Source organism: Pteronotus mesoamericanus, unplaced genomic scaffold (genome assembly GCF_021234165.1).
Source record: "Pteronotus mesoamericanus isolate MK-2021 breed Mesoamerican mustached bat unplaced genomic scaffold, CSHL_Meso_final scaffold_12, whole genome shotgun sequence".
In the NCBI taxonomy this organism is placed as follows: Eukaryota; Metazoa; Chordata; class Mammalia; order Chiroptera; family Mormoopidae; genus Pteronotus; species Pteronotus mesoamericanus.
The window spans coordinates 5,747,835-5,765,636 of record NW_026555303.1 but is presented as its reverse complement, the minus strand read 5'-3'; the positions used below and the strand labels follow the sequence as shown (position 1 = coordinate 5,765,636).

Below are 17,802 nucleotides of genomic sequence, written 5' to 3'. Positions count from 1 at the left end.
CTAACCTTTTCTACTATAATATCTAATTTGCCATTAATACTATCTGGTGAGTTTTTCTGCTCATATATTGTAATTTTCATCTCTAGAAATTCAGTTTGGGCCTTTTTGTATCTGCCATATTTCTACTTAACTTTTTAATGATACAGAATACAAGTAAAATAAATTTTAATGCCCTCATCTGTTAATTTTTATAATCTGTGTTAGTTCTGGGTTAGTGTTTTTTGATTAGTTTTCTTTTTCTCTCCATTCTGTATCATATGTTTCTGCTTTTTGCATGCCTGGTAATGTTTGATTGGATGCCAGATTATGTGAATTTTACATTGTTGAGTGGCAGATATTTCTGTGGTGCTATAATTATTGTAGAACATTATTCTGGGAAGCAGATGTGTTACTTGAACACAGGTTGGTCCTTTTGGGTCTTGCTTTTCAGATTTGTTTGGCAACACCAGAGCAAGTTTTAGTCTAGGGATAATTATTCCCTTACTACTGAGGCAAGAACCTTCTGAGAGGTCTATGGAAAGCTTCATCAATTACAAGGTTTTCAAGTTTGGTGGTGGAAACAAGTTGTATTACCAGCCCTGTATGAGGACCGGACAGTGCCCTCTTTTTAAGCCTTTTGGATGGCTCTTTCTTCCCCATCCTCAGGTAGTTTCTGTACAGACATGTGCCAATGAGCATTCTCCTGAGGGTACAGTTTGGACTTCCTCAGGTCTCCTGAGTTCTGTCTCTGGTACTCTGCGTTGTGAACTCAGCAGCCTGCTCTCGGATTTTTGACTCCTCACTCCAGCCATCTGCAGAACTGTGCCTGGGTCCCCTTCCTGAGCAATCACCTGGACACTTTCATGGAAGTGTGCTGGGGCCATGAGAGGGCTTGTCTTATTTATTTACCATGTTTCAGTGAGCACTGGGTTTTGTTTCCTGATGTCCAGTGTCTTGAAAACCCTTGTTTGAAATATTTGTCTGGTTTTTCTTTTGTTTGTGTGTTTGTTTTGGGTAGTATGGTAAATCTAGGCACAAGTGGGAGTCCTAGACACATTTAAAAAAATAAGCTGGTTGACATAGCTAAACTGGTTGTTTTCTTGCTACCTCTTCCCCTCTCCTCTAGGCCAGCACCTGATCAATCTTGGATGAATGTTAACCAACATCTTGCCACTTTTTAATTTAGCTTCTAGGCACAATCTTGTGGATTTAGGTAAAAATTGCCCACTTAACAATAATTTTAGCCTTGATCTGGCAGTTTCCCTTTATTTTAGTCGATAGTTTGGCAATTCCTTCCTTTACTGAACTTTGTTAGTTCATAAATATTGTGTACATATAGATCCACCCAGTTTGCAAACATTTTTTCTCCTAACCATTCTCCTGGTCATGTGATACATCTATTTCTTTCTAGTTTATTAAAATGCCCTTTCCAGCCTTAGTCTAAAGTTCATCGTTTTGAGTTCACATATCAAAGTTTCTAGCCCAAGCACATATATTTTTAGTAGAAATATAGCAACAGAAACAGAATTTTAGTGCTAATGAGAACCTTACTTTTTATCACTTTAAAAGATTGAGCCCTGGGTGGTGTGGCTCAGTGGTTTGAGTGCCAGCATGCGAACAAAAGGATCGCCCTTTTTGTTCAATTCCCAGTCAGGGCACATGCCTTGGTTGCAGGCCAGGTCCCCAGTAGGGGGCGCATGAGAGGCAACCAGACATTGATGATTCTCTCCCTCTCTTTCTCCCTCCCTTCCCCTCTATAACAGTAAATAAATTTTTAAAAAATCTAAAAAAAAGATTGAGAGCATATTTCTCCGCCTCTCTGCAGTAAGTACCCATCTAGGTTTTGCCTTATCTTACAATATTTAAGATATTTATTTTCATCCTTGATTATTGTAAAAATTTAGATAACGGTTTTTTTGAATATTTTAAATACATAATATAATTTAGGGATTATTTGATTAGTATAACCTCACATGTTCTTTTTAATTTTTTTTTTTTATTATTTTTAGAGAGAGGAAGAGAGGGAGAAAGAGGGAGAGAAACATCAATGCGTGGTTACCTCTCAAGCGCCCCCTACTGGGGGCCTGGCCTGGAACCCAGACCTGTTTCCTGGCTGGGAATCAAACCAGTTACTCTTTGGTTCACAGGCCAGTGCTCAGTCCACTGCGCCACACCAGCCAGGGCAATAACCTCATATGTTCTTTAAGCTGGAACATTCTCATTGGTCCTGCTGGCAGGAAGAGAGGAAGGCAGAAGAATATCCAAGTTACTGTTCACTAAGGAAATAAATGTTACATTTGTGCTGTATGGTCACATCAACACAGATTTTGGCAGAATGCTTCCCATCAATTTGACAGATTTTACCCGTGATAAATGTACTTCTGGAGGGCTTGCAACAAACCACTCAAGTATAAATAGATATTTCTGAAGTAATCCTTTCTGATTTGTTTTCAGTTCCAGGTCCCTCCCCCTACCCTTGAAATTGTACCCTATGATTTAGTTAAAACATTGGATGCAGAGGCCAGTAGCATATCATACACATGACCTCATTTTATACTGGTTTTCTCCCTCCTGATAACGATCTTTCTGGAATTCAAGGGAAGCTTCTGCTTGACAAAGCTAGGTCACAAAAAATGAATTCTTCATTGCTGGCTGTCTCCAAAGCTTAAGTTGAAGTCACTATGTCCTTGAGGGATTAAGTTAATATCCTCACTTTTGTATGTTATTGGAGGTAAACTTACGTAGATGAAATCAGAAACTGGGAAGGTTTTAAATCCTTGTTGTGGGATTTATTATGTAAGATGGGAGTACCTCATTTTTCATGTAATTTAAATAAAGGGAATAAACATTTTTAATGCAAATTGAAAGTGAGAATTCATCTTGCAGAGATCATGAACATTTATTACATCATGTTTTCCTTCTATATTTTTAAAATGCAAATACCACAGGAAAATCTTCTAGTATATGTCCATGAGAGTGCATATTGGTGCTTACTGAGTATTTTGTATATTACTGTTGGTCCGTCAAGTGCTGACTAATGAACAGCTGAAAAGATCTGTGTGTTATTGGTGTCAGAAAATAAATGTAATAGCTTTTATACACAAGCTAAGTTGTACAAGCTAAGTTCATGTGAGTGATCTGGGAAGCACATGACCTTTGTGCCTAATAGCTCTTGCTTGAACTCTGAAAGTAAACTATGTAAATTATCTAAGATGTCAGCTGAAGAACTTTGGTTGGGTTTCACCCAGGGGAAGTATTGAATATGTTGAGATGCCTCCATCTGTACTATGATGGATCACACCATACCGCAGCGCTATGTTTGCCAATTATTTTGTGAAGATGTATTATTAGTCGGCATGGTGATACTGAATACAGGTTAGAGAATATTATAAAATGGTTGTGTTTAACCTCTGTGTGCCACAGTTTTCTAATCAGTTAAATGGGGGATTATAGTACCTACATTACAGGTTTGTTGTGGGGATTAATTAAATCAAAGCACTAAGAACAGTGCCTGGCATTAGTGACTCTTAATTAGTAGTACTAATAGTAGTGATATTCTCTCTTTAGGTCTAACTTTTCTTTTTTTTTTTTAATATACAAATCATTATTTAACACACCTATACCATTTGGAAATTTAAGAGATTCTCATTCATTCATTTCCCTCCTCTCCCTCCCTGCCCCTTTACCTCCCTGCCTTTCTCCCTCTCTCTTGTTTCTTCATCTCTTCCTCCCCCCAGTCCTTCTTTTTCCCTCCACTGTATTTCTTGGACTTGTTGCTGTTTAGCTGGAGTTCTTCAGCTAGTTATTAAATAATAGGCTAAGGATGTAAATGTTGCTCTATGAATCATGGCAGTTTGATTAGGAGATAGAATTTGAAGTCATATATCTCAGAAGAGGAAAAGAGACGCAGACATCCCTTTCTTTGTTTTCTAATTTTTGTTTTTTTAAAAACTCAGATTAAATTTTATAGTTCAAATGTATTCGAACATTGATTTAAAAATAAACTTCCTGTTATTTTATTACCTGGCCTAATAAGCAACCCTTCAACTGAGGTGAGGGGGGTGGTGGAAGATTACTTTCTAAGCAGACTCCCATAGTTTCTGAATATTTAGGTTCCAGAGGTATACATGTGTAATAATTCCTTCCTGAAAGATACCCTCCCAACCCAATACACAAACACTTTTTATCAGCCTCGTAGGCAGAGATATGCAAAAACCTAATCAGTGTGTCTGGATGGTTCATGGAAACCATAGAGATTACAGATATTTCTTATAATATGTTTATGTAAATGTTGTGACTGTTATTTAAAAAATTTTAAAGTCTTTACCTGAGGATATGCTTTTTATTGATTTTAGAGAGAAACAGAGAGGGGAGAGAGAGAAAGGAAGGAAAGAAGGAAGGGAGGGAGGGTGGTAAACTTCAGTTGCCACCCATATGTTCCCCATCTGGGAATCAAACCCGCAACTTAGGTAGATGCTCTGACTGGGAATCATACCCACAACCTTTTGGTATTTGGGGTGATGCTCCAACAACCTGAGCCACCTAGCCAGGGCCTGAGTCTGTATCTTGATCAGGGGCAGAAAGGCTCTTATGTTCATCAAAAACTTCAATAGTATTTATTGTGGCCGTTAAATAAGTAATTTTGTTTAACATAACTATAATATTATTACCAAATAGAATGATACTTGAAGAGAACTTAATTTAGGATTATTATGAAAAACCTGGCTATGATTCTTGTGCTGGCTTATTAATTTGGAGCTAGAACTCATGACAGCACAGTAAGAGAAATTCTATAAATATTAAGCACATCTATATTTGTATTTAAGTGGTCTACTGATTAGAAATCTTTCTGTCAGTTGCATAGTAACATTTTTCAAACTTTCTAATCCTTAATTGGCTAAACTGTTATAAAACCAAGTTACTCGATATTGAAGAAAATAGAAATTTGAAAAAAAAAATGCTATTAAAGTAGGTTCAGAACCTCACAAATTTAGCCTGCATAACTTAGACATCATGTTTTATCAAAGAGCACCTATCATACATAAACTGAGCGTTACTGACCTGTTTAAGATGTGCAGAGATATATATGTATCTCTCATTGATTTTTAGGAATCCCTATGAAAGGACTTGATTTTGCTGGTCAGGAGCCCTTGCTGCTGTCAGCAAAGTCAAAGAATTGCTGAGGATGTTACTAGCCCCTTCATATTTTCTGAATTTATATAAAGTATGATCTATATATTGATGCATAGGGGACACCACTGTAATTTTAAACTCTGGCTGGAAAGGGGGAAAACCTTTTCTACATCTGAAAAACTTCTGTGACTTTGCAATACCAAGAGAAAGAATCATTTGCTTTGACTTGTATGTGTATAATGACCGTTTTGTTAGTTCTTGAGTTGCCTGTAATTTATCAGGCAAAGGGACATATAGTTAATCATCTTTTATATTGTAAATGGTCTAGTGATCATAAACTGCATAGAAAGCCTGAAGGGCTATGTATAGTTGCTGACTTAACTTGCGATTCTCCTCCACCTCAGTTCATTAAATACATAAAGAGTCCATTGTGGAATAAACAGTGTTAGAGTAGGAGAAATTCGAGTTCTAATACAATTATTACTTTGCCTAAAATCATAAAAATGTCAAAAATGTAAAACTACCTGTTAATTTGTTGATAGTGCTCGTAAAACAGTGACACAAATGAAATGATTCTATAGTGTGTTCTTTATTTTAGTTGGACAGAATTTGTCACTGTATTTAGATACAATCCCTTATCCAACTTAAAACTAAGTAACTATTTAAGGAACACTATGGGACAGAAGCTTTAAAAGGAGTTATCACTACTCAGCACAAGAGTCTGAAGCCAATGGGGGAAAATGAAGATTATAAAATTTAGTAGTTTATTGTTAGTCTTAAATTCTTTCAAAGGTCGCTCGAGAGGCAACCACACATTGATGTTTCCCTCTCTCCCTTCCTTCCCCTGTCTCTCTAAAAATAAATAAATAAAATAAAATTCTTTCAAAGAGCCTTTTTAAGTTTTCTGACATTTTACATCATTTTTGCCTACCATATAATCATGTTTTGTGTAAGTTTTTAAAAAAGATTTTATTTATTTTTAGAGAGACGAGAAGGGAAGGAGAAAGAGAGGGAAAGAAACGTCAATGTGTGGTTGCCTCTCCACTACCCCCTGCTGGCGACCTGGCCTGCAACCAAGGCATGTGCCCTAATTAGGAATTCAATCAGTGGCCTTTTGCTTTGCCGGCTGGCATTCAATCCATTGAGCAACACCAGCCAGGGCAACATAAGTTTTTAAGTGTTAATTGTTTGTTATAATATTTGGTTATTTAAAAAGTTATTGTATGAGTCTAAATAAGCAGTTTCTGTATTCCATGGGGAGAAGGTTATCTACTTTCACTTTGAAAACCACTTTTATTAGTTTTATCTTTGGAAATGTATTCTGGGAGCTAAACGACTGACCTACACATGAACTTTTAGACCACAACCTGTTCCTGAATTAGGAATTATTTGTGAATTCAAGAATATCAGTTACAAGTACAAATACTGAAATTAACTTAAATCATTGGTTGGTTTATATATCTTTTCCTACCAAAATTATGTTATAATAATACCTTATTCACTACTCAGGTATAATTTTCAGGTTTAAACGATTCATACTCTTGAATCTTTAAAGGAGTGAATCATTCTGTTTTGTCAGATTAATTTTGCAGCTACATCAGAAAACTAAATGATGTGGTTATTTATAAAAGCTACTTGAAGTAGATACATCACCTCACAGTGATTTGCTATATATCTCCAGAGTGATAATCATAGCCATTTAGAGGTTTTTTTAGTGTACTACAAAGATGGCAATCACAACAGATACTAAATTACTCTGTTAAGTACAAACAATAATCATATTTACATTGCTTCAATAACAAGTGTAGTTTTAAACAAAATTGTATATAGTAATTGCCTTCTTTATTTCTGTTGCTACCATCCTAATCTAAGTTTTTATCTGCTCACAACTACATCTCTCTTTCTCTCTCCTCTCCCCCACCCCTTTCTCAAGTTGAGTCAGTCACAACACCTTTGAAACAGTGCAAAAAAACTGAGGGCACAATTGGGACCAAGAGGGACCTAGTCCTTACTGCATTGAGTTTACAGTATAGCAAGGAAGACCGGCACTTAGAGGGAATTGTAGTTTGATAACCAGGAATGTGTTACAAAAGGAGAAGTTGGGGAGCCATGGGAGATTATAACAGGACCAACTATAACCTTAGCTGAGACCAGAAAGGATGAGTAGGAGATGGCAGATGCAGGAGGAGGGGATGTGGGGTGAGCACTCTTGGCATAGCAAAGTTTTAGCACAAAGCATGGGAAGGCCAAGGTTGAAAAAGAATTTCAGCTCTAATAAGTATTGCTATACTGATGAAGACTCTTGCAGACAGAGTTCAGAATGTAGATAGAGGTTTTAGAGTTTGGATTCTACTCAGATTTAAATGCTAATCCCAATTTAAATGCTAATCCCAACTGTGCAATTTATTATCCTTTGACTTTAGGCAAATGTCTTAATGACAGTAAACCTTGATTTCCTGACCTATAATGTAGGACAGTAAATTCTGATATCATAGGATTGCTGTGAGGTTTTAACTGAGGCAATGCATGTAAAACTCTTAGCACAGTGTCTGCACATAATAAATGTTTAGAAAAGTGGTAGCTAGTATTTAGGGGGAATAGACCAAACTTGCTGATCTCTACAAGCTGCCTTTCAAGCCTTTGATTCCTTCTCCAGTCTATCCTGAATTTTACAGCCTACAAACCTTCTCTGAAATTTTAAAATCTGAAAGCTCTAAATACAGAATTTGGAACAAGACCTGACTTGTCTTGAGACTGTATTTAGTCTTTATTTATCCTGTTTTGTGGAATTTGCATATTTCACTACTAACCTTGAGTGCATTTGATCTAGGGTGCTGTCACGGATCCTGCTGTGTATATTTTGTAACATATATAATAGTTCCCATACCACATTCCTTTCTAAAATATGGAGCATTCTGAATTCCAAAATACATCCACCTTCAAGTGTTTCATGTAAGAGATTGTGGACCTGAACCACCCGAAGTCACTTTTTTCAAATATCACCTTCTCTATGTTTGTCTATGAATGAGGAAATCATAAGGACTACCATTGGTTGTCAGACTTAGTGTAGACTACCCCTTCTGCTCTTCAAGACTGTCTCTTATCTCTCCCTAACTTACATGTCCAAAATTGAATACCCTTCAGTTTGAACTTTGTTTTTTAAGGCTGCTTCCCTAAAGTAAAATATTAATGCTGCTCCTTCTGTCTGACTTCCTTATCTTCCCTCTTTCTGGCTATTCAAATCCTACCCAACAATTAAGGTACAATTCTTTATATAGTGTCTTAATTAAGCTACATTTATCTATTTCATCTCTGAATACTTACATTGATTTAGTCATTAAATACTTGAGCAGCTAGTATGTACTAGCTACTGTTTTAAGTGTTAATGATCTGAAAGTGAATAAGACATGGAAATTACGGTCTTTGCTGTTAGGGAACCTGTTTTTGTTTTGAAGCTACAACACAAATAAGTAAATAAATAAGTGAACAAGATAATTTGATAATGGTTAATGCTGTGACTGTAGTAAGACAAATCATGTGATAGAGCCGAGGGAGGAGGAGAAACTACATACCTCAGAATCTCAACGTTTAGCATTTAATTAACTATTTGATTTATAAAAAATGTTTTAAAAATTTATTTGAGAGAGGAAGCAGGGTTGGGGTGGGGAGGCAGAGAGAGAAACAAGTATCTATTTGCTATTCCACTTATTGATATATTAATTGGTTGATTCTTGTATGTGCCCTGAGTAGGGATGGAACCCAAAACCTTGTAAGGGGATGACACTAACCAACTGAGCTATCTGGCTAGGTAGGGCATTGACTGTTTGTTTTTATGCAGTTAGTTTTCATTTCCTGGTTATACTGCAGATTCCTTAAGGGCAGAATCCTCTCTTAAACTTCTATGCGTCATAAAGTGCTGGGCATATAATGGATACTCAGACATGTTAATGCTTAGATCAGACATTTATGTTTGCTTAAAACAGAGAAGGTACAAACTTATTTAAAGCCAGCTTTGTTTTCAGTCCTGTTGCTTTTTCATCATAGACCAAGAAACAACTTTCATGTCCCAACAATTTTCCCTTTTGAAACGGCTTAGTACAAACCAAATAAAATGATTTCTATACCTGCAGAATAAGTTACTACTCTTATAAACATGGATGATTCCTGCAGTTGTTTCTGATTAATTCAGGTACTAATTGACTTCCTCTAATTCTTTAATGCTAACTTTTTTTTAAGGCCCAAGCAACAAACATATAATTCCTGAAAACTTGGCCCTTAGCTTAGAAGCTGAGCATTCGTGTTACACAGAAGACATTGCTGGATTCCCCTATTATAGTCACCTGTCTTTTAAGTTAAAGATTTGCAGTTCGTGACAAGACAGTTAATTTAAGATTGATCATATCTTAAATTATGACAGATTTATGAAACTTATCCAGTTCAGTAACATGGTTTTTTGCATCAGTGAAGAAAACTGAAACCCTATACAGTGAGGTCATATTTGATATCTGATACATATCTTCCTAAAAGGAATTTTTTCTTGTCATCAAAGTGGTGGAAAAGTTTTTGATTTGTAATAGCTGAAAACTCTGGTGGGCTAAAATTTGAAGCTTTTGATTTTATAGTACTTCAGAAATGATGTCCTTATGTATACAAAAATATAAAAGCATTGCTTTATTAAAATGATTAAATGGACAATTTTAGATACTAACAACAGCATAGCAAGGTGGAGAATATCTGCTTAATGCCTGTAACTTCATCTCAGCCATTAGCCTCTGCCCTCTGAGAACAGGGCCATGCCTCTTTAAATCCCAGTGCCTAGCACACTGACCATTGATCTGTCTTCTAACCTCTATGGTGATGAAAGACTACAGTGCTTAAGATTACATGTGGGTGTCCAGAAATGACTTACTGTTAGAAAGGGGATGAAAGAATGTTTTGGAGTAATTTTAAATACAGCCAGTAATAGTTCAGTGATTTGGAAAGCCAAAACTTGTTTTCCTCTTATAATCAAACCTCTACATTGATCTTATTTCTAAAAATCAGATTGTATATAGCTTTCTTGTGAAATAAACACAACTGACAGGTACTCAACTAAAAAAAAATTCTTTATAATAAAGTATTTGAATGCCTGAAAAAATTTTCAGCTTGGTTACCAGGTGATGAAATGGCTTAATTGCTTTTACTGGTTTATAAAGTTCAGGGTACATATAGGATCAGAAAACTTGGAAGGCAGGCCATTAAAGAGTAACTACTTCCTTCTGTTACTGCTCCTGATCTGAATAGGTATTGGGCCAGGCATGTTTTCTTGAGATTTCAAACCCCCATCAGTGGTTGATATGGATGGTCTTACTTAAGGGCTCTTCTAACATGGAAATTATGTGGAGGTTACCTTAGGGTACTACCCTATCAGAGCTCTAAGAATTTCTCTATTGTGATTTGTTTTTTCACTCATCTTATGTTCAACTAAACTGCAACCTTCATAAAGGAAGAGCACATTCTTCTTTTGTTTATGATTGTATTCTTATTGCCTAGCACTGAACAGTTACATAGTAGATGCTCAAATATTTGTTCAGTTCAATCGAACAAGGTTTTCTGTGTCATATTGCCCTGTCCTTCTTAGAGAGCAAGAAACTTAAAGCTGGGTAAATAATTGACCATTGATCTTTACTGTGATGACCAACTTACTTTTTTTCCTCTAAAGAGAAGAAAATGACAAGAGGGAAGGAGGGAGGGTGGCGGGGGGAAAAGGAAGGGAAGGGGAAAGTCAAGGAACATAGAGCGAGGACTCATGGACAAAGCCAAAGGGGAAGAGTTGAGGGAGGGAGGGGGCAAGGGAAAGTGGTGAGGGGTAGGCAGAGACAAATGTATTTGAAAAAAAAATTAATTTTAAAAAGAGAAGAAAATGGTCGGATAGTGTGACTAAGTTTTATGAGTTGGTGATGAGTTTTGAATTATATGCAATTTAGTTGTCTAATTCTGTGGTACTAGAATAATTGCACGATGTTCATAAACATTGTATATGTAACATTAGCCAGAAGAAAGTTGAATCTTCATATCTTGAAAAATGACCGTTGCATTTCAATCAGAATTAAAGCATTACAGTTTATAAGTAAATCAGCCATTTCTCTTATTCTTAAGGGGTTGAAACTTTGGAGTGATGCTTTTATAATTATGCAATATTCATATAATACTGTACTGTTAGATTTAATATAACTGATTATAAATAAAGTTCAATAAATTCTGATTGCTTGACTAATGCATAAGCTTACTGCTTTTCCAGAGTTGATTTTAATGAAAATATATGGTCACTATACTTATTGGTGTGATATGTCCTCATTCTAATGACCATTAATGTTAGGCTTGCACAATAAAAACTTACTAAAGTGACTTTAATCAGTACTTTTAAAATCACGGCTGTAACACTAAAGTTTTTCGGTAATTTTTTAGAACTCCATTATAACTATAGTTTATACATAGGAGTAAAATCCATAATGTTTGCTTGCATGTGGTGTGAGAGAGAGATGCATGCACATGTATAAATTACCTTCAGATAAAATTTGAGAGCTTGCCTCTGTAGACCATCATTATAACTGCGACTGCATTTTAATGCAATGTGTAAAATATGTTTTAAAGGTCGCTTTATATAAAAATGACCGTGATTTATTCTTCAAAGAAACAGCTCTTTACAGTTCTCTGAACTTTGTCTATTTCATGTTGGTTTTTAAAATTTTATTTATTTATCTGCTTTTTGAGAGAGAGAGAGATGAGAGACATCAACTTGTTGTTGCACTTATCGATGCATTCATTGATTGCTTCCTGGGCAGACTGTTGAACCTGGACAGGGCTGGTGTTGGTTTTATTGTTCTCAACTCCTTTTGTGCCTTTAATTATTGACTCCTATAGAAAGACAATTGTGTAGCGGCAATTTATTTTCTATTTTAGATAATTTAATTTTAACTGAGAAAATAATTTCAATGTATTTTTCATGTACATTGGCCAAAAATCACCCCTTCTGAAACCCAACCTCTTCAAATCTACTTGAAAATTATTTTACTTTTTAAAGATTTTATTTATTTATTTTTAAACAGAGGGAAATGGAGGGAGAAAGGGAGGGAGAGAAACATAATGTATGATTGCCACACATGTGCCCCTACTGGGGACCTGGCCCACAACATAGGAATGTGCCCTGATTGGGAATTGAACTGGAGATTGTTTGGTTCACAGGCCAGCGTTCAGGCCACTGAGCCACACCAGCCAGGAAGTTTTCTTTTTAAAAAGATCACACTTGTTTGGTTTTTTTTCCTGAACAGTTAGAAAGAAGAGCTCTAAATAATGGTATCAAGAAAATATCTATGAAAGTAGGTTTTAACATGATGGAAATCTATGAGAAAATATCCATGTTAGCCAAATGTGCATTGTTTTACAAGATATACACTCTGAAGTTGAATGAAACTTGTAAATCAGGAAATTATAAGCAGAGTGTTTTTCTTTTTTCTTTCTTTATATTTTTTGCAGAGTGTTTTTCTTTAAAGTTCTCTATCACAAGTAATTGCAATAGTTTTTTTAACATGGCTGTAATTTCCTGTGTGCCTTAGGGTGCTCTATCATTCTTGAAGATTCCTGTTAAGGGAAAAAAAAAATCTTTAAGAAAACACTAAACAAAGCATAATCCTTCACCAGTATTTTTAAGATTTGGTTTATCAATAACCAAACATTAAACTCAAGGGTAACTCTAGAAATAGAAATTTATCTAGCTAGATCGCGTTTTAGGTAGAGTGAACAGTGGGTGTACAAATAGGACATATTGGGCCGTACATTTGGGGAAAGGATTTTGGGATTTCCATTTTTGTTTTATGTAGCATGTGGATCGTGTGGGAGGGGAAAAAGTAGAACTAGAACTAGGGCTGAATAATTCAGGACTTTGAATGCCACGTTAAGGCTATTAGTCTTTATTCTGTATGTCATCAGGAGCAATTGAATATGAACTAGAGTGTGATAGTCATTTATAATTTTTAGTGTGCATTTTCCAAGCAATGCTCTAGGCATCAGGGTACATCCCTGAACCAAACAGATGAATATCCATATTCTCATGGAGCTCACAGACTAATAATAATAATAATAGATTATAGACTACGTTAAAATGTGAAAAGTCTTACTGAAACAAGGAAAAGTAGAGCACAGTAAGGCAGGTCAGGAGTGCACAGAGGAGGTGGGTGTTTCCATTTAAATAGGATGGACAGAATAGGCTTCACTGAGCAAAGACTCGAAAGGGGTGGTGATGGTGGTGGAGTAAGCTATATGGATAATGGAAAAGAGCATTCCAGGCAGAGGGGAGAGAGAGTACCTATGGCTCATTGCCTTACTGAAGAAAAGTGAGGTGTTCAGTGTGACTGGAGCAGAGTGGATGAAAGGGAGAGTAGTGGGAGACAAAGGCAGAAGGATATAGAAACTCTGCAATCAATATGCCTTGTTGGCCATTGTAAGGATTTTGACTTCCACAGTGAAAATAGATAGTCATTGGAAAGCTTTGAGCAGAAGAGTGACATGATCTTACTTTGCTGTTAACAGTATCGCTTTGGCCTGTTTAAAACTACCTGTAGGAGGGTGAAGGTGGAAGCAGGGAGACAGATTAAGAGGTTATTCCAGAGGTTACTCCAGATTAAGAGGAGATGGTGGCTTGAACCAGATCTCTGCATTAAGAAGAGTACTTCAGCAGTGAGAAAGGAATGGAAACAGAGGCTGTTGTCTGCTGATGATTAAAATCTAAACTGCGAAGGTTTGAGTGAGGATGAAGAGGGAACTGCAGAAAGATTACCATGGGACTTGACAGCTGCTTGGCTATAGGGAATGAAGAAAAGGAAGGAGACCAAGGTGACAAATATTAAGCCTGGATAAATGGAATGCAGATGTAACCATTAATAAATGTTACCCTCCTTTCTGAAAGTCTGTCCTCACCCTCTGAGACATTTTGTCCACTTTGAGCTCATGTAGTATTTCCATTGGGTTATTAATTGTATACCCATTTTCCCCTTCTGCCATTCACCTAGAAGTGGTCTTTTAGAATTGTGGCAATATTAAGGAGTACTTAGGAAGGTATAATTTAAGAATTATGAAAGACTGGATAATCTAAATTAGCATATAGTTTGTATAGGGAAAATAATAAATTAGCCACTCGAAGAACATAAAGTATGTTGGTGAAATTGAGTTCAGTAGATGACATGTAAGATGTGTTGGGGAAGGACTGTAGGTGCTAAGGGAATGTTCTTTGGGATTATGCTTGAGCCCCTGGGTAATGATGGCAAAAGACAGTTACACAAAAAGGGGTGTCTGTGAATTTGAGATTATCATAAGGTGTTTTAATTCAGTAATTTAGTCCCAATATCCTAGAGCTTAATTATGCTCACATAAAAAGTCATGTGTTGACTAGGTTTTAGTACCAAGTAATAACCAGATCCGTGTTTCTTTGGCAAGTCACTTATCATCTTCAAGCTGCAGTTTCATCATTTGTAAAATGAGAGGTTTTAACCTGATGATCTCAAATTCCATCCAAATTTAATAATCTCTAACTCCATAATGTATGCTTTAATATGGATAGATATAAATTAATTTAAAAAGAGAAGAAAAAACCCTCAAGTCTATTCCCATAAGACAAGGTGAAAATGTAACTAATATTTTTTTTTTGGTTCTGTCCCCTATATTAAACTGTCAACGTATATGCAATTGAGATATAGATTTAAAGCTTTTCAAACATATGTGTATCTTAACTTAGAGAATTGGACCAAATCAAATCATATTTTCCCCTAATTTACATCCTCACTTTGAAGATATACATCTGATTCCAATCTTGAGTTTATAACCCCACCCACCATATGGAAAGAGAAGAAAAGCAGGAGTTGCTTGAAGAACTGTATAATCCATCTAATAATAACACCAGTGGACAGGTACATATCTCGATGGTATCAGGAACTTCAAAAGCTGAGGCACTTTTGAAAATTTGACATTTTGCACTCTGATTTAACATTACAGGAAATCATGAAGCTTGTTATTGTGCGTAAAAGAGTTTTAAGTAACCCACTGGGAAAATTAATGAGAGAATTAGACATAGTCCTAGGGAGAATTGATTTCTTTAAAGTGGGTTCAATTCTGATATAACTAATCTCCCATCTTTTACTTTTCTTAGAGAGTAAAGATTGATTGGGATCTGTGCCAGCAGGCTATGATAAGGACATTATATGAAGATATGGAAGTGTAGATCCCTGAAAAAATCAATGATTGAAAATAGAAAATGAACTGTACATATAATAGTGTATTTGTTCCAGCTGATACAGAGGAGAATATTCTTTAACAGCATTTGGTTGGTGGTATTTGAAGACAAAATAACATCCTTAAAACTCAATAGACTTTTCCCCACCAGTGAGAAGATCATAGTTTTCTTAGTAAAGAGGGATGTGACCATGCATGACCAAGTAGATGTATATTGTTCAGCCTATGTTGTGGGCAATAAATGTACAGGATATATCGGGAGGGTTAATTTCAATTCCTAACATGCATTTTAAACAAAACCTGTTCTTTCCTAATGATGTCTCTCAGTTGGTAGTTAAACATATATTCTAATAACAACTGCCCTTCATGCTGAGAGTATGTTATTTTAAGACCTTGAAATATTTTCAGAATAAACCATACACCATAGAAAGATTACTAAATCATTAGATATTACTTTGCTTACTTTAGTATTGCTTTATTAGAGTATTGCTGTATCCTGGTTCTTCAAATCATGGTTCCCATGTACATTATGTGGTAGCTTTCATTAAACAATGTATTTTATTAACTAGAATACACCATTTCCAATTATTATCAGAATTAGAAGTAGAAAACCACATACAAAAAAAATGTTTTGGAGTTTTTTTGAGAAATGGGCATATATTAACAGAAACATTAAGTAAAATTTTATCTAGGCTATTTATAAAGGTGTCATTTAAATATCCATCAGATGTAACAGAGTTCTAGACTGAAGTGTTTTATTATATTTCACTACTGTTCAATGTGACATTTTCCCTATTATTCATATATTTAAAAAAATTTCTGTATTATAAAAAGATGATTATTCATTCTAAAACTTTGAAAAATTTGAAAGGGCTTATGACTTTGCTGTATAATTTCTCATGTTTGAGCTTTTTGGTCATGATGTCTGATCCAAATGTGACTTTGGGACCTTGGGCGTCATCTTTAAAAATAAATAGACACCCCCCCAACCCTTCATTTTTAATTCTTAATAAACTGTTTTTTTCTTTTGTAAAAACTGTACCTGATTATATATTTAAACTGATTTTTTGACTAGTTATACTTGATAAAATAAAAAAAAATGAGAATCATCTCATTATTATTTTCTTGTTTTCTGAATGAATTTCTCTTATTGACAGTATTTTTTTCTTTTGGTTTTAATAGAACATTCAAATAAAAACTTTGGCAGATGATGTGGTAAGGTGGTCTTGGTAGCATGTCATTACATCACTCATGCATGTTGCCTCTTTACTAAAGTGAGTGGACATTAAAGCATTGATATGCAAAAGATATAGAATGTTTGGATATTTACAAAGTACAGTAGAATGGAAGAATTTTCAATAGAGACACTTATTTGGCTGAATAGTGACAAACAATGATATAATATCTCAACAAAATTTTGATATTATCATCGTGACATATGAGGTCTGTCCAGGAAGTATCCAGCCATGTACTAGGAAGAATAGAGACATTTATTGAAGAAGGCACAAGATACAGAAACAGTGTACAAAGGATAATGATACCTCAGTCCCCTTCAAAGTAGGCATATTAGGACCTCACATAGTCCTCCCAGTTGCTATTAGCTGCCCCATCATATTTTCCTGAATCCCATTGATGGTCTGTGTCTCTTCCCTTTCAAAGGCGATTTTAGTTTTGGGAAAAGCCAGAAGTTGCAGGGCGCCAAATCGGGGCTGTAAGGGGGCTAAGTCACCTGGGTGATTTGATGTTTCACAAAAAAACTCTGCACGCGATGTGATGTATGAACAGGCATATTGTCATGATGAAGCTGCCAATCTCCAGTTGCCCATAGCTGTGGCCTTCTGAGGCCTTCTGAGGCCTTCTGAACTATCCAAATAGTTTCCCTGGAGGGAATGTTCAAGCCTCATGCAAAATTTGATGCAGATTTGTTGCTCTGCTTGACCAGTCACTTCGAATGTGAAGGCCACACAGTACACAGGCTTACTTAATGGTGTCTACCACCCCCACTGACTAGTACAGTGAAGTCATCATTGTTCACATATGCTCATTCCAGTCCACTGTTCTTGGCTGCCAGGTTATAGCGATGTTACGCAAACCATTCTCGTTATATTAACAATGGTTGGACTTTTCCCAGACAGACCTTGTATACCTTAACCAAATTTGTTTTATCTCTATGTAAATATCTCTCTAGAAAACCTTTTTTTATTAGCAAAGTAAATTAACTGTGCATATGTTAACTATTATTGTGAATATTGGAAGAAATTAATGTAAAATAGAAAGGAAATTAAGTTCATTATGTTAAATTTTAAAATCCTTAAATGTTTTTTGAGCTAAGTCTATCATAGTAAAACTTATTAGAAGTTATGGGCCTTAAAATTTAAATGTACCCTTTTATAGCTAAACTTATAAAGTTTTTTAAAAACAGTATTT

The 17,802-nt window shown here is 35.6% G+C and overlaps 1 protein-coding gene across 2 annotated transcripts in view; it reads left to right on the top strand.

Moving 5' to 3' along the window:
- The window catches only part of DIAPH2 (diaphanous related formin 2), a 908,710-nt gene that overhangs the window by 36,092 nt on the left and 854,816 nt on the right, over window positions 1–17,802 (top strand). For both annotated transcript variants that reach the window (XM_054587910.1, XM_054587909.1), the window contains exon 2: window positions 16,558–16,590. In XM_054587910.1, the coding sequence (XP_054443885.1) occupies window positions 16,558–16,590 (33 nt within the window). The remainder of the gene's footprint in view (window positions 1–16,557; window positions 16,591–17,802) is intronic.